The following is a 26,285-nucleotide window of genomic DNA, read 5'->3' on the forward strand; positions in this document are numbered from 1 at the left end:
GTTAGTGGAGACATTTTTCCAAATACCCTCTGTGAAGTAGTCCCTGGCATTTCTGATCACCGTGCTTCATGTATCTGCTACCGCTACAAATGAAATCAGAAAAACTTCTATGTTTCCTAACTTTTCTAAAGCGGATGACGTGTCAATAATAGATGTCCTTTCCTTTCATTTTGACAACTTTGCCATAGTTCTGATAACGTGCATAATCTTTGGCACCGGTTTAAGCATATTGTGAATAGTTGTATGCGTTTTGTGCCAAACATTGTTAAGAAAACAAAAACTAAGAATCTGTGAATTTCCAGGGAGACACTGAAATTACGGAGGCGTCTAAAGAGACTTAAAAAGAAAAAATCTTCGTCCAACGATACATATTGTGCAAATCTAATTTCAGATTTGTCCTCTGAAATTAAGAATCAAGTAGCCATAAACAAGAAGCGTTACTTCGGGGAGTCACTACCTAATTTTATTACAGCATCACCGGAAAAATTTTGGAGAGCTATTTTGCCAAAATCAATGGACTGCGATACCTTCGAAATTAACGGGGTGCCTGTAACTGATTTTGAATTAATATCCAATTCATTTAATGACCACTTTAAATCTGTTTTTACTAAAGATGATAAAGCCCTATCTTCTTTTGATGTCTCCTTGCCACGTATGCCAGACATCATAATCTCAGAACAAGGTGTCTTCAATATGCTGTTAAAACTGAATGTAAAGAAGTCCCCGGGACCAGACAACATCCCAAATTCGTTTCTTCAAAAATATGCCGAGTGGGTGTCCAAGTATTTGCATGTTTTATTTAATAAATCATTACGCGATGGTGAACTACCGAATGACTGGGTGACAGCCAGAATCAAACCGTTACATAAAGATGGAAGGAGAAACAACATTAACAACTATCGCCCGATTTCACTAACATCAACAGCTTGCAAATTACTCGAACAAATTATACATACTGAAATGCTAAATTTTCTTGATAGCCATAACTTTTTAAGCAATTATCAACACGGTTTTAGAAAAGGATTCTCAACGTGTACTCAGCTGACAGAAACAATCCATGATTTTGCAACATCAATTAACAATTGTACACAAATTAACGCTATATTCATGGATTTTTTAAGGCATTTGACAGTTTCTCACAAAAAGCTGCTCTATAAATTGCATAATGTTTTAAAAAATGACCCGCAGAAAACAGTTTGTTTCCTTTCGTAACAGTTTATCTGCATCAGTAGCGGTGGATTCTGGAGTACCCCAGGGTTCGGTATTAGGGCCACTTTTGTTTCTCATATACATCAATGATATTGTACAAGATATTCCAGTTCATATAAAACTTTTTGCTGATGATTGTGTTTTGTACTCCGAAATTATCACCAAATTGGATCAATTATTGCTTAACCGTGCACTTCAGAAGGTTGCTTCCTGGTGCCGCGAATGGCAGATGGTGATCAACGTTGAAAAAACAGTTTCCATGAGAATAACCCATAAAAAGAAACCTTTGCAGTTTGAATACAGTATTAATAACACCTTCCTCTCTGAAGTTAGTAAGTGCAAATATTTAGGGCTGTGGATTTCAAGCGATCTTAATTGGAATACTCATATTGATTATGTAACTACAAACGCTAACCGTAAACTCTTTTTCCTAAGGCGAGCTCTTAAGTTTTCCTCCCCTTCTGTTCACCTCCTGGCTTACAAATCCATTGTACTGCCCATTTTAGATTACGCTGTAATTATATGGGACCCTTTTACAAAAACTAACATTGCCAAACTAGAACAGGTTCAAAGAAGAGCAGTCCGTTTTATTTATAACTCATTTACGAGAACTTGTGTTACAGAACATTTAAACCGGGCTAATCTTCTGTCTTTGGCACAAAGAAATCGTTGTTCACGATTGAAGTTCTTGTATCAACTAATAAAGGGGCATTAAAAGATGGACATAACAAAGATCGTAGCCTTCTCCTCTGGATACGCTACTCGGCAAAGACATAATTTCACTATAACTCCTTTTTCCTCATGCAGCAACTCTTTAAAGTATTCTTTTTTTCTGCGCACAATAGTGGACTGGAACCTGCTAAAAAATGACGTCGTCTCTGCGCCAACATTAACTTCTTTCTTATGTTTACAGTGACATTATTTTGTTTGTACCATGTTTGCAGTGACAGTGTTTTACTTCTTTGTGTAATGCTGCGTGTGCCCAACCTGTATGCTTTGTGTTTATTTAAATAAGTTTTTTTATTACCTGTGCATTTTCTGTACAAACCAATGTATTCATTATGTTTGTACCACCCTGCTAAAATCACTGCATGTTGATTGCAGTATTTATAAAACAAATAAATAAATAAATGCCAGTTCGCGGAAATCAGCTTCGCCTCAATAAAGCAGTGTTACGCAGTGAAGCATACTAAGACTGGGAAGGGGCAATTGTCAGGGGACAAGGTATGCATTCCTTATTTATACACGCGTGAACCCAGTCTACTATCTCATGCGAAAGGGCAATTGTCACGGGACAAGGTATGCATTCCTTAATTATACACGTGTAAACCCACAGCCTATTATCTCAGTAAGAGCACCGATATGCCTAATAAGTGTACTGGCAGGCCTTTAGAGCTACTTCGGACATGCCTGTGGCGACTTGAGCCCTAAGAAGCAGTAAAAGGCATGCATTCATGTTTTCGAAAGTTTTCGCTGCTCTTAGGGAATCCGAAAAGTCGGACGTTGACTGAATATAAATTGTAGTCATTTCATCAACTTTTTTTACAACGGGCAAAAGAAACCGAGCAACGAGCTCCAGATACGCAGGCTTCACCTATGCCAATCTTGGCACCCTGGTTTCCAGCCCTCTTTTCTCACCACCGTCGCATCCTGACGCTAAGTTAGAAAAACCAGTTTCAGGTCTTTCAAATTTCTCGTAACCTTCAAGATTGCTCAGAAACTTTCATTTGCGAGAAACTCGCACACCAATAAAGTGAAATTCTGAAAAAAATTCCAAAAAAGCGATAAGATACGTAAATGACATCAACATTTTCGAATGTAATCCAATAAATAAATTATACTTGAATTATTGTGCTCTCATGCTCACGAATTAGTCTGCTTAATCATTGCACGTATCCAATATTTATCTTACATGTCACTTTGGAGCCAAGATTTCTGAACGGCAACTATTCGATTCGAAAATGTTTGGCCAAAATCACTACTTGCTTCGCACTTAAAATTTACTATGAGCACAACCCTACCAGCTGCATAACCAAAGCATGGTGCGCGCTGTGACTATGTGCTACTCGCTGTCGCAGCATGTTGATTGCCTGCTGCTGGGTGAATTAAGCAGAACGTCATCTTGAGGGGTGCAGCTTTGCACTCGCTGCAGCTTCCCAGTTTCAGTTTCACACACTCTGATAGCCGAAATACGTCATGCCACAGTTCTGCGGGTAAGCACATTTTTCTAGCTCTAAATGTTGATATGGCTTGTACGGAAAGTTTGCTTAAAAATTAAAGTTAAAAAGTTAATGTTATGTCGTGGTCGACACTGCAGACAGCATGTGTCCGAAGGAACTGTCTTATTTCAGAATGGCTATTTTTAATTATTACTTAGTCTTCATAGAAACACACTGTGTATATATCAGGATCGTCAGCCTATATTTATGTCCACTGCAGGACGAAGGCCTCTCCCTGCAATCTCCAATTACCCCTGCCTTGCGCTAGCTGATTCCAACTTGTGCCTGCAAATTTCCTAACTGCATCACCCCCCCCTAGTTTTCTGCCGTCTTTGACTGCGCTTCCCTTCTCTTGGTATCTATCCTGTATCTTTAACGGTCCACCGGTTATCCATCCTAAGCATTTACATGGCGTAGGATGTATACATACATAAATATATACATATATATATATATATATATATATATATATATATATACGCAGTGTAGACCGCTTATAACGTAAGTCGCCAGAGTCGCGAATATCCACGCTATAAGCGGTACTGCACTATAACCAAAGCAAGAATTTGCAAGGCTCGCATATATCCAAATGTGCACCGAGCCACCCCGCATCTGCGACAGTCGAGGAATGCAGCTAGAACGTTTGCATTCAATTTACAGTCGAATCTGGTTAATTCGAACCAAATCACGCGGCGGCGCCTCCGACTGGCATTGCTCCAGCAGTAAAAGCTTAGGAGAGACCCCTCAATGTCGCGTGCGAACAAAACAAAAAAAGAAGAAAAAAATGCTGCAGAAATTTCACCCTCTCTCAAATGGCAAGGTCGCTGATTCTGCATTGCGCCGGAACATGCGTGTACGTGCCGACGTATCAGCCACACTTAGAAAATGGCAATGAACCCTTCTTTCTCCTTTATGCTTCCTCTACTTTTTAGTCATGTGTTGACCTAGCACGCTGCGGCTATGGTGCAGAGGGTAGCAGCAGCGCTGTCCCAGGCCGGCCAACGAAACTTCCCCACGCCGGCAAACACCCGCTTTCCAATAACAGCAGAAAACAAAACTTCGGGAAGCTGGCGCTGGGCCGGCTAGAGCGGCGGCGCATGCGGGCGCGCACAGTGACAGTCGAAAGTGAGGGAGCTACGGGGGAGGGAAAGGGGAGCCACCGAAGCAGCGGAGTTGCCGAGGCGAAATCCGCTTCCCTGCCGCCCTTCTCCCTCACATTCCACGGTCTCCGCGTGCGCCCTTCGCCGTGCAGTGCCGGCGCCACCCGCTCCCTGAAGTTTCATTTACTGCCGTCATCATGAAGCGAGCGTTGGCCGGCATTGGCAGTTTCGTGGCCCTCACTCGCTATGCGCGCCGTGATATTTTTTCGCACTCAAGGTTCTGGTTTCAGCCTCACTGGCTGTTCGTTCGCACCACGTGCCTTCTCCACAACTTCTTTCTTCCTCGAGCACTCCTTGGGGCACCCGTTTGAGGGGAGCATTCGCAGTCTCCGCTGACTTCTGTACTCCCAGGCAGCTGCACTGTAACCGGTATTTCGTTTCCCGCAACTGCACTATAAGCGATACGTGTATACATGGAGTGCTATGGGAAAATTAACGGGAGTCTGAAAAGACTGCATTATATCTGGTCCTGCACTATAAGCGGTTACGTTATAAGTGGTCTATACTGTATATATATATTCATACATTTCTCAATTTGCCATCGTGCTTGTTTTCAGCAGACTTACTGAGCAGTTTCACACCTACTTTTTGTTTCTACATTTGAAAAATATCTCTTTTGTGCTTGAAATCAAAAGCAATGCAGTGCGTTAACATTCAATTGACGTCTACACAAAAACCATTTTCACGCAGGCAGGTAAGTTTGAATATTTCTGTTCTCAACCTGGGACCCTGAGGGTGCTGAGAATTAAATGCCGCGAATTTGACTGCTGCAGTGATCAAGGAGCTAGGGTTGGTTCGTAAACACGTTTGCTCTTCTGTTGGTCAGCGCAAGCCTCCCAAGCAGTGCACTTCATCAACAGTGTGCTTCTACTTGTGCTTGTTGACTGAAGGATGAGTCAACGCAAGTCCCTCAGAGTGAACGAGGGGTACAATACGCAAGAGTGTAACCATCATGCATGTGCACAATGCAAGATCACAGTGGCATAAACATTCTTTGTGCAGGTCTTGTGCAAAACAAAGAGCCACCTTGTGCAGCATGAGAAAACAGTATGGCACCAAGAAAATACTCGCTGCACCCAGCAATCCACATCTTGGCAATTCTTGTCCGAAAGCTTCTCAACAAAAGGAAAAAAAAACGCTTTCTACACAGATTTGGGTGCAGAGCTCGTTTTCGCTAACATTCCTCGGGCAAATGTTGAATACAAACCTTCAAAAGCTTTTCACAACAACACTGCAAATATGTGTGCTATTAGAGTGAACTCTGCGTAGGAACTACCTTCGTCCTTGTTCAAGGACACAATGAAAAACATCAGGAGTGCGCGAATAGTGATTTTTCGCGCACTCCTGATGTTTTTCATTGTGTCCTTGTCATTGTATACCGCAGCCGTGGCCTAGTGGAAGAACGCCCGCCTCGGCTGCGGGAGGCTGTGGGTTCGATTCTCACCGCCGCCGGGCACCCACTGGTTCAAAAGGGTACAAGCGTACCCCGGCCTGGCCTTCGGCTTCCTTCAGGGCTGATACGCTTGGGAAAGGAGCCTGCGCCCTGAATTCCCGTCGAAACCAACGTGAGCACGGAAATCAAGTGGTGTCTGGGCTGCTCCCATGGCGGTCATTTCCCATGTGGCGCCCCAAGCACCTATTGAGGTGGGGGCACCTTCGGGTTGAGGTCAAACACCCCTTTCCAAGCGTTGAGGTCCCATAATGGCCGAGCACCAGACCGGGAGCGCGCTTGTACCTATTTTACCGGTAGGTACCCAGTGGCAGCACTTGCCTCCCACAGCCGCGGCGGATGCTCGTCTACAAGGCCGTCTGTGGTTGGACAAGAGGCGCCCAGAGACAACAGCTGAAATCTCTATTGGGCCCTCTTTCGAGATGTGGACCCCCACGACAGCCGAGCACCAGGCCAGGGGACATCTCTACCCATGAAATTCTAGTGATTTTTGAAACTGAATCGAATACGAATCGAATACCAAATACTTCTTTAATAATCAACAGACATTTTCACAATTATTATAAAACGATGTTCACATCTTAGTACTTTTAAACTTTAGAGCCCCGGCACGCCATGTTTCTTGCCTCGAAGGCCACCGGAAGACTTTGTGGCAGTGCCTCTAGATGGTGCAGGCTGTCCAGAAAGGAAAAAAAACGCTTTCTACACAGATTTGGGTGCAGAGCTCGTTTTCGCTAACATTCCTCGGGCGAATGTTGAATACAAACCTTCAAAAGCTTTTCACAACAACACTGCAAATATGTGTGCCATTAGAGTGAACTCTGCGTAAGAACTACCTTCGCCCTTGTTCAAGGACACAACGAAAAACATCAGGCGTGCGCGAATAGTGATTTTTGAAACTGAATCAAATACGAATCGAATACCAAATACTTTTTTAAATAATCAACAGCCATTATCACAATTATTATAAAACGATGTTCACATCTTAGTACTTTTGAACTTTAGAGCCCCGGCACGCCATGTTTCTTGCCTCGAAGGCCACCGGAAGACTTTGTGGCAGTGCCTCTAAATGGTGCAGGCTGTCCAGAAAGAAGCGCAAGAGACAAGCCTGGTTGCCGCATGGCGTGCTCCTGAGAGTTCAGATGCACCAGCGATGCATTTCGGAGGCCACGCACAGGTTTCACGACGGTTAGGGTGTCGAGACAAAATGTTTTCGTTCTGGTTTTTGTTTCGTTCCACTGAAACAAGTTTCGTTATGGTTCTACTCCGGAACAAAAAAAAAAAAGAAAAAAAATGCATTTTCATAATTCATAATGGTTTTAGTACGCATGCAAAAATTTTCGAAGCAGTGTATTCGAAGGAAAGTATCATAAAGACATGGTATTTATTTTTCTCAATAAGTGAATTATGAATTCTCAGATCATGCTCGATGCCTAGAGTCAAAGCACTCAGCATGATCTCAGAAGCAGCATGTCATCGAATCCACACGCCAAAATGTGGGACCACTGTTCCGATAACATTAACTTAAACGAACATGGACAAACAATAAAACTTCGGTAACGAAGTATTGTACCCGTAGAAAACGAAACAATAAGCTCTTCAGAGCACAAGCGCTGGGTTTTGCTATTTGCTAAGATGCTAAACTGCTAGTGCACCAAGCGGCAGGCTTAGTGGAGTACTGGACTGGCTATTGCTCGCACTATCCCTGCCTGAGATATGTGCTAATGCTGACGTTGCCTGACGTTGGTTGTTTTGGATTTCTGACTTTCCCCTCGAACCAAAAACTGATAAAACTATTTTTGTTTCACTCCGAAAGAAAATAACAAATAACATTTCAGCTATGTTTTTGTTCCGGTCAAAAACTTTTTTTTTCATTTTTCTTTTCGCTCTGTTCCAACACACTGGCGACAGTGGCAACACATTTTGTCACCATAATTCAATGCTAGTGCGTTACAGGTCGACAGTCATCATGGGATGGGTTCCACCTTAATTCTTTTCGTTCTGATTTATATGTGCTTATACAGTTCTATCGAACTTCAATATAGCAAAGACAAAAAGTAGTACAATGAATTATCAAATATAGCAAAGTAAATCGAATTTCACTTGCCAATCTCAGTACATGTAATGAATACGCGCTTACAAAGAAAAGTGAATATAACGAAGGTATTTTCGTGTCGAATCCGGCTTTGTTATAGGGAGACTTGACTGTATGTGTGTTCGTTTTCCTGGCTGTGTAGAGGTACAGTTAAACCACGGTATAACAAAGTCAGTAAAATCAGCAATTTTCTTCGTTATATTGAAATTTCGTTGCATTGAAATTCGACCTTTTATGCAAATAAGTAGTCACCGATCGATTTCTATTCCACAGAATGGTGCCACAGAACTTTACACAATCGAAAAAAGCTAATTTGAATGCGAAAAGAACTGATTTTGAAGAATTTGGGAGTTCGCGACGAATTATACGGTTTCATTCCACGTCGACGATATCTTCACATCGGCAGTAGAAATTAAGCGAAGCTAGCCACGCTTTCACATGCAATCTGCCCCCACGGCTGATAGCATTGCCCGCACTGGGACAACGCTATCATGAAAAGTGCAGGTGGTGCGCTTTTTGAGATTAAGCAACCTATAATAGAAAATGCGTGAGAATACTGCTTACATGAAGCTATGCTGTCTCAGCACAGCCACTCTTTGCACACGTAGCAGATTACCTCTAAAGCAGGGTACACGCTGTGTATGCCCTCAGGCGCGCTTATATCCATGTGCAGTAGCAGCCAAAGTGCGCACCAAAAATTGAGATGCACACTAGTTTACCCTCTGCCTGTGGCAAAATACAAAGGTGTGCTAGTTGGTGAGCAGCCAACACGAAAAATAAAACCAGAACAACAACAGTACAGTGCTGCATTCATGTCATATTTAGTGTCCCATTTTCGTGCTGTTTTTTCAATGATGATCATAAACTGTGCTGCAGGATTTCGTTAATTCCTGCATGTTTCTTGTTCTGCTTTTCCAGTATGCTCTATTGTTATGTGTTGTCTCATTCCCCACCTCTGTGCGAACTGTAAGGGTGCACAGCTGAGGAAGTAGCATTGTCAAAGCACTGGGAGGCAATGAACAATTTGCAAAAGGCCAAATATGGGCAGCAGATTGGTTAGACGCATGCACTTAGAACTCAATTTTCGTTAAGTTGCTCGACTGTATCAGCTGCACTGGAACACTAAATGCCTTTTCAATTCACTTTGTGTGTTCAACAGTCAGGAATACTTATCCGATTTTTTGTACTGATGCCTAAGAATGCAAACAGTAAGAACAGTCGTTAGCAGAAAATGAAGGCAAAATCGAAATTATATGCTGAAGTTTTATGCACTAGAACCACGATCTTATTATAAGGAAAGTGGAAAGATGTAAGCTAATTTTGACCCCTTGGGGTTCTTTAACGTACAAACAGGTACTTGTGCATTCCGCCCCCATTGAAATGCGGCCAGGATCGAACCCATGACCTTGAGCTCAGCAGCACAATGCCATAGCCACTGGGCTACCACGGTGGGTGAACCTATATTATGTAAGAGTGAATATCGAAAGCTGACACTGCGCCTTAAATCAAAGAATCGGCAACCTGCAAACGAACTAAAAGACATTGTTTGCTTAGTGCAAGGCTTGCACTGGCATCAATGACAGGAATTATGAGACCTTAAAAAAGAACAAAGAAACAGAAAGCAGCTGCCTACCTTGGTTTTCCTTGGAGGTAACATCTGATTTCTTTGATGCTTCTCGTACAACACCAGGCATGTTCTTGCTCCCTTCATGCGGTCGCATCGATCCCCGAAGTTTAACGTCCTGGCTAGACGATCTGACAAATACACCAGCAGAAGAAGAGAAGACAAAAATTGGCCCGCTGTCAACGCAATGTCATTTGTTTCATAGTAACAAATCTTAAAGGAGTACCAACATGACATTCTTGACCAGTCCTTTTTTTTTTCTTTTTTGTTAAATGAAGGTATCAGTCCTCTAATCACTCGAGAGAGAAAAAAAGAAAAACACACTGGCAAGTGCACGACTGCTCTATATAAGTTATCATAGAAGTCAGTTTTGCCCCACAGGCAAAGCATTGATTGCAATAGCGAATTATTAGACAGCTATGTAAAGTAAAATTAGTCATTTTATCAGCTGCATAAACTGCTGAAAACATTCCCTTACTAACTAAATTAAAAGGCACATTGCAATGCGCGCACAGGCAACCTCGAACACATCTGCCTCGATGAGCATGGAGACTCGTCACAAAGCTGGCATGGTGACGAGTGGCTGTAGCAGCGAGCAAATTCCCCATCATGTTGCCTCTCGCTTCAACTTGAAGTAGACGTGAGAGAACACAGCGCACATGAAGCCATCAGCTAACTCCAGTCAGTTAGCCTTTGAACCCAGCACAGATTGCCTCCACGATAGGAAGCGTGTGGCTACGCTCAGCTGCTGCAGCTGGTATAGAAGAGATGTGCACTAACTCTCACCCTCCTCCCCTCATAGCGCACACAAATCTGCCTGCTCAGCTCCTTGCGCGTGTGAGAAGATGGCGCGCATCCTCTCTGCCTTTTTCCCTTGCAAATGTGAGAAGACACTGCTGCATCAAGCCACTATCCTTCCCAGCTCACCTTCGCATGCTTTCTCTCGCACTTACAGCACGTGGCTGCGATGTTACTGCACTTGGACTTCATATGTAACATCCTGGCGCCGGTGACGCCGACGACGGAAATTCGGCTGGAGTATCTATAAAACCACTTTCGCAATAATAAGCATTTCTACGAGCCAATTTTGGTTTTGGTACTCAGTTGGTTGATGCGTCATGATGGCACAATGCACTAGCTCACTCCGTCTTGCCATTGCAGTGGCTACTACATGCAAGCGCAGCCGGAAGAAATATACGCAGCACTATTGTTAATTTTTTTATTGCAATAGCGATTATGTGAACAATCCAAGCGGATTTCTGCCGTCAGCGTCGCTGTGAGGTTCCGTATGGAGTCCAACGTTGATGAAATCGTCGCAGAACGCTGCATGCTGTACATGCGAGTGAAAGCGCGTGAGGGACGCGCGCTTTCACGGGGAGCAAACGCGACTTCTTGCTTTCCACGAAAGGCCGTGGGGACGCCAGGGAGGTAGGGAGGGGAGGCAACTTTTAGCTGCAGCAGCAAATACATATTTATATACAAACGTTGCGAGACGAGAATGTGGTAAAGGCTTCCGACGCTGCTCGACGAGCGTCCCGTTCTCATCTCGTCTAAAACCTCCGATCCACCCCCAAAGGCACCGGCAACAGTCACCAACGCCACGTGCGTTTGACACTGCAGACCCTCCGTAGTTGCTGCAAGTGTCTATTCGAAGATTGTCAGAGTATTTTTTTAATGCTTGTGACAGCCAAAATGCACAAATAGCAGTGTTGAAGTCTAGTGAAAGACAATCTCTAGGGGTGTGCGAAAACTCCAATATTCATCTTCGAATTTAACAGTGAGTGTTCGAATAACTTGATTGGTGAATGTAATATCTAATATTCGAGCTCTTAAATATTGTGACGGGGCCTTCATCTCACTACTACCAAGCATTCAAGCATCACAGTGCAAATACATTCATATTCTCATTTCTAATAAAGCAAACCACTCTTTGAACATGTGCACAGACCCATGTATTTTGCAATATAGGTGTCCAAGCAACTGGAATCTAACTGGTTGTAGGTGTTCAAGCAACTCTGAATCACTGCTCTGCAATGCTACAATGACTAATTACAATCAACATAGGAATCATACTAAAGAAAGGAATACAAGCTTTCTTCTCACCCAGAGTTACTCCCACTTGGAAGGACACCCCGCTTTGATGTCTTCTCTGCTTTGTTCCTGCATGAAACAAATATGCCTTTAATTGGATGTATCGAGCCAGCAAGCCTAGAGACTCCATCAAGCATGAAATTGCTCATGATGAAGGCACATGATGGCCCTTAAAAAACCGTGTGTATCCACTATTACCATCAAATGTGCTTTCATCTGAACTGTGTTAGACATCGGGCTAGTTGGTATATCATGATCATACTTCTTAGCATGGAACAAAGGACGAGACAGAACGGAAACAACATACAGAAATGATAACTTGAAACTAAAGGTTTATTTGTGATACAATACTATGTACAGTGTAGACCACTTATAACGTAAGTCACCGGAGTCATTAATATCCGCATTATAACCAAAACAAAGTTTTTCAAGGCTTGCGCATATACAAAACATGTCGACCAAGCAGCCATGCGTATTCGAGAATCGAAGCATGTGACCAGGAGTGTTGCATCTGTTTAAATTTACGAATTTTGAAAGGTTAATGGTCAAGTACCCGCGGTTTTCACATGAAGCAGACAAAGTAAGAATAATTTAAAAATAAAAAGCGAAAAAAAATGCTGACGACTGAAATTTTAGGCGCACTAGGTTTCATCTAATTTCTTGGACTGATCAGCGTATGCACAGTGTCGAAAACATGGCGACCACAGACCAAGTTGCTGCCATTCGGGTGTTGCTCGTACCCACACGTGTCGTTATCAAGGTGGTTTCTCTGCTTTCCATGTGCTGTACAGTCATTGCAACTCATTTCGTTGACTCAGCAACAAACTAGGAATTTGGTTGCTGAGAAGGCGCACTGGTTAGGCCTAGCCGGCGGGGGTGTCGGGTGGTATGCCGTTGCGGGAAGGTACAGGGGTTGTGCTTGTTCATACCCGTAGACGATTACATAGACTCATAGAGACTACGCATGCGATCACATGCACGGGCTCAACTGACAGCAATGTGTACAAAGCATAGTTCGGTTCCTTGGGCGATCAGCCGTAGCAACTACTACGAATTCCGAACAAGTTGGCATGTGTGCCCACAGTTATGAACTGTGGAAGCTCACCATTGCACATAAAGCTAATAGCTCCAAACTATATTTGTGGAACACTGCTTAAACTGACAGCATTGCCTGTGCGATATCTGCACTTCACAACTTGCATTGCGACAGGTGCACAGAAACTTAAGCTGTGTTCAGTGCAAAGCACAGCACTGATAAGCAGCTGAGCAAAAGGCTTCTCTGTCGCCTAGGCAAAACACCGCACGCACACATCATGCTGCCACTTTTTTTCTTTGTTCTTTTGTTTGTTCCACATTCCATGCTTCTCCTCCGCAAAACCCTCGTTGCATCGCGCTCGTTTTTTTGGTTTGTTTGCTTCACATTCCACACTCCTCCTCCGCATCGCCCTTGTTGCTCTACTCTCTCATCGGCAGGCGCACCTTGTTGAGAAGCGTGCTTGCTGCTGTGCTTGTCGGCAGGATTCTCCCGCGGAAGCCGCATTATAACCAGTATTTCTTCTCACGCAGCTGCACTGTACACAGTATATGCGTATACATGGAGTGCTATGGGAGGGTAAATGATAATCAGAAAAGGCCGCATTGTAGCCAGTTTTGCACTATAAATGGTTAAGTTATTAGTGATTTAAGCTGTATACATGAAAAGCCATGTCCATGAGCCATAATATGAATGCATAAAGGGTGAGAGAAAGAGAACAACCAACCAGGACCACCGCTAATTATGAAGGTAAAAAAATTCTAAAACTAAGTAACCTGCCAGAGTGTGTCTGCCATCACCTCCACATGCGACACCTAGGTAGCGCAATTCCTTGCTTGACAATGCGATAGATGACCTCACTCATGCATTGACGGTTCCCCCTAGAAGTTGCAACATCCTCTTGGAATTGTCGTGCAAAACTAGAATGCTGCAGTACACGTATATCCCATGCCTGTTTATCGCCATATTCAATATATTGCTACGGAACAGAATTTGCTTTGACGAAGAGGCGAGCAGTGTGAAGACGACGACGAAGATTAGAGGCTACTGCAGGCTGTGGCTTCTTGGCCAAGTGCGGCGCATTTCTTTGTAAATATATTTGTATACAGCTATTCCTCTGCGTCTTCCTACGTAACATATCTGGTGGAGGTGGACATTCCCTGTACCTCGTCACGGAGCTTCGCAGTGGACGGTACGTCGAGCCTTCCGCCATAGCTCCCATTGATGACAGCTCGACTCAGCCGGCTCCGACACCTGCTGCCACTTCGACGACCTACATCGCTCTCCCCGCTTCCCGCAATCCTGGCGTATTCTCGGGCAAAGATGGGGAAGACATCGACGACTGGATCAGCCTGTACAAACACGTCAGCCACAATAACTGGTGAGACCCTACTATCATGCTCGCCAACGCACTCTTTTACCTCGGTGGCAAACCTCGAGTTTCGTTTTGGACACACGAAGATGAGATCACCAGTTGGGATTCGCTTAAACAAAAGCTCCGAGACTTGTTTGGCAACCCCTATGGTCATCAACTAGCCGCGCAGTGGGCGTTATCTGGCCGTGTGCAGACGTCTATAGAGAGCTACATCACGTACATTCAGGACGTCTTGGCTCTGTGCCGCAAAGTTGACGCACACATGACTGAGCCAGACAAGGTTTCCCACATCCTCAAAGGCATTGCCGATGACGCCTTCAACTTGCTCGTATTCAACAACGTGGCGACGGTGGATGCAGTTATAAAAGAGTGTCGCCGCCTGGAACTCGCTAAAAGCCGACGTATCCACCAGCAGTTTGCCCGTCTGCCCAATACCCCAGCGACATCTTCCAGTGCCGACGCTCCTCGTCCCAACAACACTGGTGATGTTACCAGGATCGTACGGCGTGAGATTGAGGCCGCCTATCCGGCTGCCTTCGACTCCAGCTCCTCCAACACACCTGCAGTCACGGTTTCCCTGATCCAGGCCGTTGTCCGCCAGGAGTTCGCGAACATGGGTCTTCACACCGTCTGCTCGGCCCATCGCCCTGATACCCACCCGGCTTCTTCGATTCCGCCCCGTCCCACATCTTATTACCCACCACATTTCTGCAACCCATCTGAATGGCGCACTGCTGACGACAAGCCCATTTGTTTTCACTGCCGTCGACTCGGACACATTTCTCGCCATTGTCGCAGTTGCTGGAGTTCCCCGACCCGGTCTACTTATACTGCCTACTCTCGCCCAGGTGGCCCTTCTCGACCCTATGCCGCACGCTCCGATAATGCCGCCACTGATTCTCCTGCGCCGACCCGCCCCTATTCTCGTTCGCCTTCGCCCCAACGAAGACTATCTCGCTCTCCTCAGCCCCGTCACTCCTATTCGCCGACTCCCTTCGGACGCCGCTTCCAGCCAGAAAATTAGACGACGCAGCGCCTCGAGGTGACGCTGCATTGCTCCCTACGCCGCCAAATCCTCTACTGACGTTGCCCACTCATTTGAACCTTCTTGACGTGCAAGTCGACGGTGTTTCTATATCTGCTGTTATTGACACTGAGGCTCTCCTCAGCCCCGTCGCTCCTATTCGCCGACTCCCTTCGGACGCCGCTTCCAGCAAGAAAATTAGACGATGCAGCGCCTCGAGGTGACGCTGCATTGCTCCCTACGCCGCCAAATCCTCTACTGATGTTGCCCACTCATCTGAACCTTCTTGACGTGCAAGTCAACGGTGTTTCTGTATCTGCTGTTATTGACACTGGGGCGCATGTCTCCGTAATGAGCACTGACCTTCGTAACCGGCTGAAGAAAATACTCACACCCGCCACGACGCCTGTTGTCCGTAACACCGATGGCGGAACAGCCCCCGTAATTGGTATGTGTGCCGCCCGTGTCTCCTTCGCCAATTGCTCCACTATCGTGCTATTCACAGTCATCGCCCACTGTCCCCACGACATCATCCTCGGCTTGGACTTCCTGTCCGTGCATTCTGCTCTCATCGACTGTTCCGCCAGTACTCTCCGCCTTGACCTGCCTGTTCTGGATCCCTCTGAACAACACCCTCGTCGCCTCAGTTCCGTCGACTTCGTTTGCTTGCCCCCTTCGGCACTGACTTACGTTGACTTAGTGTCATCCCCACCGGTGCCCGGCGGTCACTACATCGCGGCTCCCATGCAAGACATCCTGCTTACACACGAGATCACAGTGCCTCATACAGTTTTATCTGTTACGGCAAATTGTGTCTGCCTGCCAGTGGTCAATTTTGGCTTGACGGCACAAGTGCTGCCACGCGGGATGTCTCTGGCCCAGCTTTGCTCATTCAAGGATCACACAGTAGCATCTATTGCAGTAGAGGACAATTCAGCCGATCCTACTCTACCATCGCAGTCGGAAACTTGTACCATTGCCGACTTCCAGAAAATGATTGCGCCCGACATGCCGTCCCAGCATGCTCGTGAGCTCTAACGCGTTCTGTTATCCTACCACGATATTTTTGACTTTAACGATTGTCCCTTGGCGCGAACTACAGCTGTTAAACATCGCATTAACACCGGCAATTCCCCTCCTATTCATCGCCGCCCGTATCGAGTGTCCCCAGCTGAGCGTCAAGTTATTCATGCACAAGTTCGCAAAATGCTTGCCAAGAACATTATTGAACCGTCGTGTAGTCCATGGGCGTCACCTGTTGTACTGGTAAAAAAGAAGGATGGCTCATGGCGCTTTTGCGTGGATTATCAGCACCTTGGATTATATACCTTTATGGCCAGCCCTTTTCCGTTGTCACAGACCACCACGCGCTTTGCTGGTTATGCTCACTGAAAGATCCTACAGGAAAACTTGGTCGCTGGGCCTTAAGCCTCCAAGAATATTCGTATACTGTTACCTACAAATCCGGCAGACTACACAAGGACGCTGACTGCCTGTCTCGCTACCCGGTAGACGAGCCTGAGGACACCGACAGTAGTACCGCCAACAGTATTTTCTCTGTGTCTGACTTCGCTAACATCGCCGATGAGCAGTACCGGGATCTATCGCTGCGAGCAATCATCGAGCGTCTGCGCTCTACACCTACCGACTCCTCCGTTCGCCGATATGTCCTCCAAGGCGGCATTCTGTACCAAAGGAACTTCCTCCCTGATGGATCTGATCTTCTTCTTGTCATGCCAAAACATCTACGACAGACTGTGCTCTTTGAGATGCATGACACACCCACTGCAGGACATCTTGGGGTAACCCGCACGTACTGTATTTACACGATTGTAAGTCGACTCGAATGTAGGTCGACCCCCCCCAAATTTCATGTCTCAAAAAAAGGGGGGGGGGAGAAAAACCATGTGAGTGCATTCACACAAGGGAAATTTATTGATGGGGTTGCTGAGACTACTCATCGTCACTAGAGTCGACCTCACTGGCACTGCTGCCATCATAGCTGCTGCGGTCCCACAGCACGTCGTCATCAAGTGCGAGTCCACACTTCGCGAACGACCGCACCACGACATGACGCGGTACAGCCGCCCCCGCAGAGAGGACCCACCCGCACACAGTAGCCAGGGAGGCCAAATTTTCTCGTGCTGAAGCCGCCACTGCCGCACCACACGTTCACTGACTCCAAACTTGCGTCCCGCTGCGCAGTTGTTAGTTTCCATGGCATGGAGGATAGCAGCCCATTTGAACGCTGCTGTGAACGAGCGCCGAAAGTTCTTGGCACTCATGACAGGCGCGACAATTCAGCACAACAGCAGAAGTGACAGATGCGCGTGGCCGTCGAAAACAATCGTATCTCAAAGAAAAGCTCTTCCGCCAACTACTAATACCCCCCAAACGACGGCTCATCCGCCAACTACCATACCCCCCTAACGGCGGCTCTTCCGCCAACTACCAATACCCCCCAAACGACGGCTCTTCCACCAACTACCAATACCCCCAAATGGCGGCTCTTCCATGATCGATGCTCCCACAACAGCCGTGCACTCGTGGTGCGCACAATCTCAATGTATGCAATACAGTAAATTAATACGCTATACTTCTACCGTAACCATGGAAACGTAGGTGCAAAGTTGTAACCACGCCGTAGCGCCCCTGATTTCTCGTTTCTCTTGCCGCTACCAGCGGTACACAGTTCAGTTTCGATTCTAAGTCGACCGCCAACATTGGGTTGTCAAATTTGAAAAAATGGGTCGACCTACAATCGTGCAAATGCAGTACGACCGCGTCCGGCGCGGCTGCTATTGGCCTGGTCTCCTCGCTCCGTCCGACGCTATGTTGCTGCCTGTGATCCCTGCCAGCGTTGGAAAACACCTCACGTGCTACCTGCCGGTCATCTCCAGCCGATCACCGTCCCCGTGGGACCGTTCATTTGTGTTGGATTAGACCTCCTCGGCCCCTTTCCCACGTCATCTTCGGGGAACAAATGAGTAGCTGTCGCAACTGATTACGCCACCCCGATACGCTATCACGCGGGCTCTCCCTACCAGTTGCACCACTGACGTCGCGGACATTCTCTTGTGTAACAATATCAAACATTGCACCGCACCACACCTCAGCAAGTGCACTCGTCTAAGGGGTACACAATCACTTCACAAGCCGTCGAAAATATTCAATTCTGACTAATTCAAAACAGCGCTATTTTGGCTGATGCTGTGAAACAAGACATTGAATCTGAAGGGCACTATGGAAGAAAGATGAGCAAGGTTAGTTTTGCTCGCTGCGAATATGGATAGCTCGTGCAAACATTGGCCGCTTGTTAATGGCAAGAGCCGATAGCCACTCTGCATCAAAAATGTGAAAGGCCTACAAGTCCGACATGCTGTCAACAAGAAGGCAAAAACTAGGATGACACTTGACCTTTTCAAGGAGAGGCTCTAGGCATGGAATGCCTGACTGGAAATTTTGAGCCACTGGGTTTGTCTTTTTGTAGACAAGGCATTGCATCGGCTGACATTTTAGTGTTCTGTCGCCAAAATGAATCAGATCACGTCATCCCAACCTCTGCTTGAATTATTATTTACATTTAGCTTCGATTTAACGAAACCACCACATGCAACATCTGCACTTTAATCGCAGAAAGACCACTGTGGGAATGCAACACTCATCACTATGCGATTCACTGCCCCGCATTCTGCTTTTGATCCTTGCTTGCCGTGTTACACGAGTGGGAATGGGCTCGGATGTCCTGCATGCTGAAAGCAATTTTTGAATCTAACAGCATCGATGTACTGTTGGCAGTCACCGACCCAGAGGCTTGAACGGAAGGGCCAAGAACCACGAGCTGCTGGAGTGCCGAGCGGCACACAAGAACAGACGAGCTGATGAGAAGGGATGACCAGTGACAGAGAGCACAGTGTCAGTTTTGAAACTGAAATCAGACACCTGCCTTATTGACTCATTGCCGATGTATGATGATCCGACATTTTTAAATGGCTTATTTCAGCGGGGCATGCCGGGCACGTTCAGGTGCGATTCACAGTACAAATGCGCTGATGGCAGCAATGCAGATATCCAAATTATACACAATGGTTTGCCTCCGCGCTGCATCCACGTCTACTTTATCCTGAACAAAGACACGCGACAAGCAGTTGTACGTGCACGAGGTGCACTGCGGTTTAGCGGTCAGGCAAGGCGGACTTACAGGGTTAGCATTGAGAGTATATCAAGAACCATTCCACAGTGCAAGCATCTTCTAACATTCATGTGCAAAAATGAATTACATTTTCGTGCTTTCCACACGGTCTTGGAGACCAAAATCTATAAATTGCCGCTTTTGACCATCTCCAGAAACTGTCGAAGATGTGCTACAGATAAGCATTTTTGTATTTCGAATTATCAATATATCGAACTATTTCGTGATTTCCTTTGAGTTAGATGCATCCGAGACCGACTGCATAACTAATTTCGTCGTACTTGAAATACTAATGACACCTGTTTGGTGCACCTGTACTTTGTTTACACAACACAAACAGCCAGAAACAGCCAATGAAAACAGAGGCCAACACTGTTACAGCATGCAGTTATTAAACGTCAAAGCCTCCATGTGTCAAAAAGTTGGGAAGTAGAGATATGTATGCAAATGTTCGAGACAAGTTCCATCCAAAGAAGTCTCTTGCTACCATCTTGGTAACGTGGTAGTCACCAGGTCAAGTCTTTGCCTGTTACTTCCGCTGTGGCAAAATTGAAAACCACGAATAGAGAAGGATATTTTATTTTGTTTCTAGCTATGACAAGTCAGCATGCTGTACAGTCTGTTTCACACTTAGGGGAAATCTCGGAGCGCATTGCATCGCGATGTGGCGAGCGCTGAAGTCGGGTGCCGGAAGCAGCTCGCGCAGGCTCAGACGCTCGAAGCGCGTTATCTTGAACTGCGTCGACTGCTTGACGCAAGATAACGCGCCTCGAGCGTCAGCGCCTGCGCGAGCTGCTTCCAGCGCCTGACTCCAGCGCTCGCCGCATCGCGATGCAATGCGCTCCGTGATTTCCCCTAAGTGTGAAACAGACTGTACATGTGGCTCTCAATGTAGCCTCACTGATCAAAGTACAGCCTGCATAGGAATCAATTTAAAAGTCCATGTACAGTCGAAATCAGTCAAAGAAATTTCATCTAACATAAAAACACTTTCGTTACAACAAACACTAATGACAAGCATACCTTTGCTACATGCTAATATTGGCAATTGGCTAGAAAAATTTCAACTAGGGCCGTATTCTGAAACGTTCGCCTAGGCGAAATTTCTGTTTTCGCTTTCAGGCGTGCGCTGATTGGCTGTTTTAGCAAAATTGGATGAGCTGATTGGGTGGTTGAACCAACGTCAATAAATTTTGCTGAACCAGCCAATCGGCGCGCACGCTGATTTCGCCTAGGCGAAATTTCGCCTAGGCGAACGTTTCAGAATACGGCCCCTACACTGTTATATCTGATCATTTGTTATATCCAAGTTTGTAACACCGAGGTACAACTAGACATGGATGCGAAGATGAATGATAACCTTCTCTTTAATAGATGTGCCTGCCAAAGTGTAGAGTTTGAATATTGTCAGCCAAATTCATGCAACTCATGGCCGGCACTGGAGCTGCTGCCAATAGTTACTGCAGAAGTTGGATGTTCTTGCTTCTGTGGCCTTTCCCGCTGTTTTCTGCTTCTTGATTCACACTTTTTCAATGTGTAAATATTTCGTGCAATAGTCACAGCAGGGGTTCTCAGGTACATTCATCCCAAGGAACCCTGCTCCATAAAGTGCCAAGGAACCCCCCCCCCCCCGATTTAACCGAATTATCGAGGGTATCAAGAAAACAAACAAATGCTGCATTACGTCAACACGCGTTTATTTACTCAATGAATCGTCAAATCTTGTTTCTATTTAGCACAAGACAGGTGGGGAAGCTGAAATTCTCTTCATCTCATGACTGATTAGCGCGAGCAGCGGCGAAGGCCTCGCGACATCCTTCGCGGCGCGCGTTTTCATCTGAGACGCGCTTTGCACCAACGAGCGCACATCCCGATTATTTTTTCGCCACTCAGCTGCTCGCCAACAAATTGTCCGTCCATCGTGATGTAGCCGGTGCTTTTTATCTTCGACAGCTTTGCACTGAGTAAAAGCGAAACTACTGCTTGTCGCAACCGCTGTCGACGAAACCGCGGCCGCTATCGAAGCGATCATGGACGGCGACCTTGCGGTTCAGAAGGCAGGCGGCTGACGCACGCACCAAGTCAAAACGAAACTACCGTTCGCAGCAAGAAGTGTGGACGAAACCGCGGCCGCTATCGGCGCGATCATGGACGGCCACTTTACGGTTCAGAAGGCAGGTGGCTGACAGACGCACCAAGTAAAAACGAAACTACCTTTCGCGCCAAGAAGTGCGGACGAAACTGCGGTCGCTATCGACGCTGCCATGGGAGGCGACTACGCAGTTGTGAAGGCACGCAGCCGACGCGCGCATCAAGTGAAAACGAAACTACTATTTGCCGCAACCGCTGCGGACGAAACTGCGGTGGTTATCGACGCGATGAGAGATAGCGACTACGCACTTACGGAGGCACGCGGCTAGCCGCCAACGCGGTGTTACGCGCGGCGATAAACGCAAGAATAAAGGCTTTAAAGGCACAATTAGGCACGAAGCGCTTCGGCGTTGCTGTCAGTCACGTGCCGCGTACGATTGCCGCTGAGGACCACGGCGATGCGGACTGCGCCGCTTCGTTTCGGTTGGACGCGACGCCGTTCTTGCTCTTCTGCGGCGCGCATTTGCGGTGCTCCGCGTTTTTTTTTTTTCTTTTTTTTTAATTTTTCGCACGCTATCGGCACCTACCCTATCTACAAATAGGAGAAAGGCGCATGGTGGTAAGTTACGGCCTCCGAGATTCAAGTGCGAAAGCTTAGGCGCGCTGCCCGTTCTCAGAGGTTGGGCGGCTACACGCTGCTTGCGTATTTATTGCGCAGTTCGCGCGTTGCTGTTACGCACTGTGATGTGCTCTTTGACACTCGGGCAACGGGTAATGGAGGTTCTTTGGATCAAGCGCACCTCGTGTTCGCCGTTTTAGACACTTGTCGAGAGCGGGACCAGGGAAAATTTATCAATGGCACGCGGAACCCCGAGCAGGGGCCTGCGGAACCCGTAGGTTCCGCGGAACCCACTTTGAGAACCCATGAGTCACAGGAAGCACTCTGAAACTTGCATGTCAGCATCAATGAATATTTTTCTGAAAACAGTTAAGCTAAAATGTTTAACATGAGACACTTGTGCATGACTGGCATCAGCAGTTGCTCATTTTCATAGATGACTGAGTATTTTCAATATCCTATTAAACAAGAACCTTATCCATTTTGCGAGATTTCCTGGGGCCAACGTTCACGATCGAGAACACGAAAAATGATCTTGTGCCGCAACAATTCTCACCTAGTGGGCATGTCAAAACATTCCGCCAGAACATACCACCTGAAGAAGCTGTTGACCCAGGCTAAATTAAAGGAATAACGACAATACTTGTTTCGAATCCCTCAAGCCCCATGAGCTCGACGTGCATTGACGTCTCGTGTAGCAACGATTATCGCTGAGTGCACTTCCAAGACTTCCCGCTAAAACGCGATTGCCGAGGAAGCTGCTGACCCAGGACAGAGGAGTGCCAATGTAAGCTTGCAATGTCGCAATAACGACAACATGAGTCTCTGGCAGCTCTGGCCCCATCAGCTCGGCATGCGTCAGTGTACTGTGCTGCAACTCTTGGCGTTATGTAGATATAAACTACAGTTGAGTATTCCAAATTTTTTAGTGACTTCAGGTCGCACGTTTTCACGATTAGTACACCTTTTTTCACATTTGTTTTCCAAAACGAGGTTCTACTGTGAATGGCAAAATCAGTGAGTAAACTAGACAGGAACGAGCAGATGCCGATGATGGCACTGAACTAGAAAACTGCCACAGAATCCCCAGCTGGCTTTCGTACACCAAAATTTATATGTGCTCATTTACTCAACCAAATTCGTGGCACTGGCACTATACTCGCAGACAACTTTTCTCGGCTATGAAGCCAAGGCTACAGAACAGAAGCACGCCAGTGCTTCTACTACTGCTGCCAGAAGTAGTTTCAGAATCTTGTTCACGTTTTCTTACATAAAAATAGAGAAAATATTTATTTCACTTTTTTTACAGCAAATATAATTTGATACAATATGTAGCATTTACCAATCAGCTAATACATTTCTGTAGTTTTTTAATTGGCCCTTTCGAGTTTTTGCCCACCCAATAGTACCAACACGCGCTTTACGCATTCCTCAAGGGTACAGTGGCACCCATGTCTTTTGGCGAGTGTTTCTTGCTTGCTATTTTGCCTGTCAGTCCTGAGAGACTGATGACAAACTTCAGCAACAAATGGCTGTCGAAGCTAACTAAACAAGTGTGTGAACCCATTTGAAAATTGCAACCGTAACGTGTGCGAACAATTGAGCGAGCTTACCTATGCAGCACCGGTTATACCGATGCTGGCATTCAATACGCATTCTCACTGACACCAAGGTCATGTGGCCGCTTTGGGGCTCCTACATGTTACTCGCTGTTCAAAACTTCATACATGTCAGATGTATATGAACATCGATTAGCTTCAGAAATTCTTTTAGCGGTAATTGTGCCTGCCTCCGCTGATGTAATGGAGCTGTGCAAGGTCGACTAAATCGAAAGTGAAACTGGTGACAAACTTGCTCGTACTGCATTTGGTACAGATACATTTGCAGAAGCTCCACCCACTTAGCTATCGCTTAAGTATGACAGATTTCAGATGCCTCACTGCAAGCTCTCTTCCTAGTTTTAAAACAAAGGTTGTTGCTACATCCCCCCCCAAAAAAAGACTGAATGCTTTAAATCTGCATTGTAGACAGCTTGGCAGTAATTCTGACCACCTGAGGATCTTTAACATGAACCTAACGGAAAGTGCACGAGCACCTTTGCATTCTGCCACCATTGCAATGCAGCTGCTTAAGTCGGGATACCACACACATAACAACAGACAGTTTTAGTTTAACGTTAGGGTAATAGCCGGGTTAAGGAAAATAGCATTACCGTTCCACAAACGAACGTTGAAGAAAGATAGTTTTAGTATAGCGTGATAGTGAAATTCACGTGTGGGACACTATTCCATTGTGCTTTGAATTTCGCATAGATAGGGCACCTAAGTAATTCTATCTGTGTGTGTGTCCAGAAACTGCGAGAGGCAGCGAAACGGAAGCCAGGAGCGCAATGTATTTTTACTCCTCATGTCCACCGATATGCAGTGAAACAAACAGTACAAACTGTCTACCATAGCCTCCAAAACGTTCCCATCTCGGAGACCATATGCCGTCGAAGTGTTCACCATCTGACTTTACCGATAGGTGGCGCTCGTATCTCGTAGAAAATTTCTCTCGTTAGGCTAAGGTGCGCTCAAATTTAGCAGTGCACTCAAAAATTCCTCAAGGTTATCCAAAGTACTCTGTCGTCGAATCGGCCTAAGACTAAGCAAAAGCACTTTACACAGTTTGATTGATTCTAGTGTTTTACATGCCAAAACCAATTCTGATTATGAGGCACTGCGATGTTTTTGTCACAGATCTCACGGTGTTCGGGTGTTGTAAGAGATGGAGAAGGAATACTCATGACGACACAGCAAACAGATTTTTAATCGCACGCAAACTCAAGACTCCAACTAAAAAAAAATCAAGCTCCCTAAAACACACTGCGGGAACAATACTAACAAAGATACAAACTAAAGCTTAATATATACTAAGCATGTTCCGATTTACGCCTATGCTTGTCTGTGGTGGCTAATCCTTCAATGTCAGGCAACCCCATCCTATCGCTGAGACGCACGCCTGAAACGCTCCAAAGAGTCACCTTGCTGCACCCGTCGTTGCACGTGTGTTCCGACTTGTCGGCTCCTTTCCCAAGCAGTTGGCGCTCTCGATGATGTAGTCGCCTTGCCGTCGTCGCGTCGTCTCTTATCGGTGGTAAGCTTGTCGGTACTTCATCGGTGATGAGCTCGTCAGCAATTCTTCAGTGATGGCGCTCGGTGTTGCTTAGGCCCACCTGGATAGGCCTAGCGTCGGGATGCGTCGCAACTTCACGAGTGCCGATGTGGCGTCCCGAGGAGAATCCAACGTGCCGGTCCGTCGCGGAAGAGTGATCCTCTCTGGGGTGCCCGGTCCTGCCGTGAGAGGCTGCAGCCAGTCCAGGAGCCTCGCTCGAACTTGCCGAGGTCGACGGCCACACCTTAGACGGCCAACGTCACGAACTCAGCCAGACCCCCAAGTCTCCCGTCGTCAGAGCGTAGCAGGCGATGCGACCTTCCTGGCCCGGAGCCACGTCGATAATCAACGGACAGTGCCGTTCATCCCTCGATTACGCCTCGGCTCACGTGCCTCGAGAGCTCGTGCCGTTCCAAACACCGTGCTCCTTGTGCTCTTCTTTTTCGCACCACCGGCGGCCTCTTACATGTGACATGGGCCCCCTTTTAGGAGTTTTTTTTTCTCAAATAACTGCCTTCCGTCGGTCTTCTTTTTTGGTGGCTTAGGTGCTACTCATGTGCTTCGTCATCGCTTACCACCTATCACCACACTTCACGGAACTGTCACACCCATTTCACCACTTGCACTGTTCACAACACTCACGAGTTCATTGTTCGCACCACAAAATACATTGCCCTCAATTGCTAGCAATGTTATGAAGTTCATCGTGAAGCCACTCAAGAAAGAGACTATTCATTGTTCACAGTACTAAACCACTATCTGGTCTTTCATGGGGGTTTATAGCACCGTCTCACAAAATTTTGTATATCCCAGTGTATTCCTGGCCGAAATACCATTTTCGTTAGTGCTGTTGTCATCTGGTTTCTATTTCTATGACCATTAGTGAGTTCCTTTTCGATTAGGCTTCTTCTATGTTGCATGGGCAGCATCAATTGTTTCCTGCATTTTCC

General features: G+C 46.4%; 1 protein-coding gene across 5 annotated transcripts in view; it reads right to left on the minus strand.

Annotated features, from left to right (window-relative positions):
* LOC119437524 (uncharacterized) overlaps nucleotides 1-26,285 on the minus strand; it is a 132,249-nt gene that overhangs the window by 5,586 nt on the left and 100,378 nt on the right. For all 5 annotated transcript variants that reach the window (XM_049660656.1, XM_049660657.1, XM_049660655.1 and 2 more), the window contains 2 exons: nucleotides 11,861-11,917; nucleotides 9,767-9,888 (listed from right to left, as the gene is read on the minus strand). In XM_049660656.1, coding sequence (XP_049516613.1) covers nucleotides 9,767-9,888; nucleotides 11,861-11,917 — 179 coding nt within the window. The remainder of the gene's footprint in view (nucleotides 1-9,766; nucleotides 9,889-11,860; nucleotides 11,918-26,285) is intronic.

This window comes from Dermacentor silvarum, chromosome 1 (genome assembly GCF_013339745.2).
Source record: "Dermacentor silvarum isolate Dsil-2018 chromosome 1, BIME_Dsil_1.4, whole genome shotgun sequence".
Classification (NCBI taxonomy): domain Eukaryota; kingdom Metazoa; phylum Arthropoda; class Arachnida; order Ixodida; family Ixodidae; genus Dermacentor; species Dermacentor silvarum.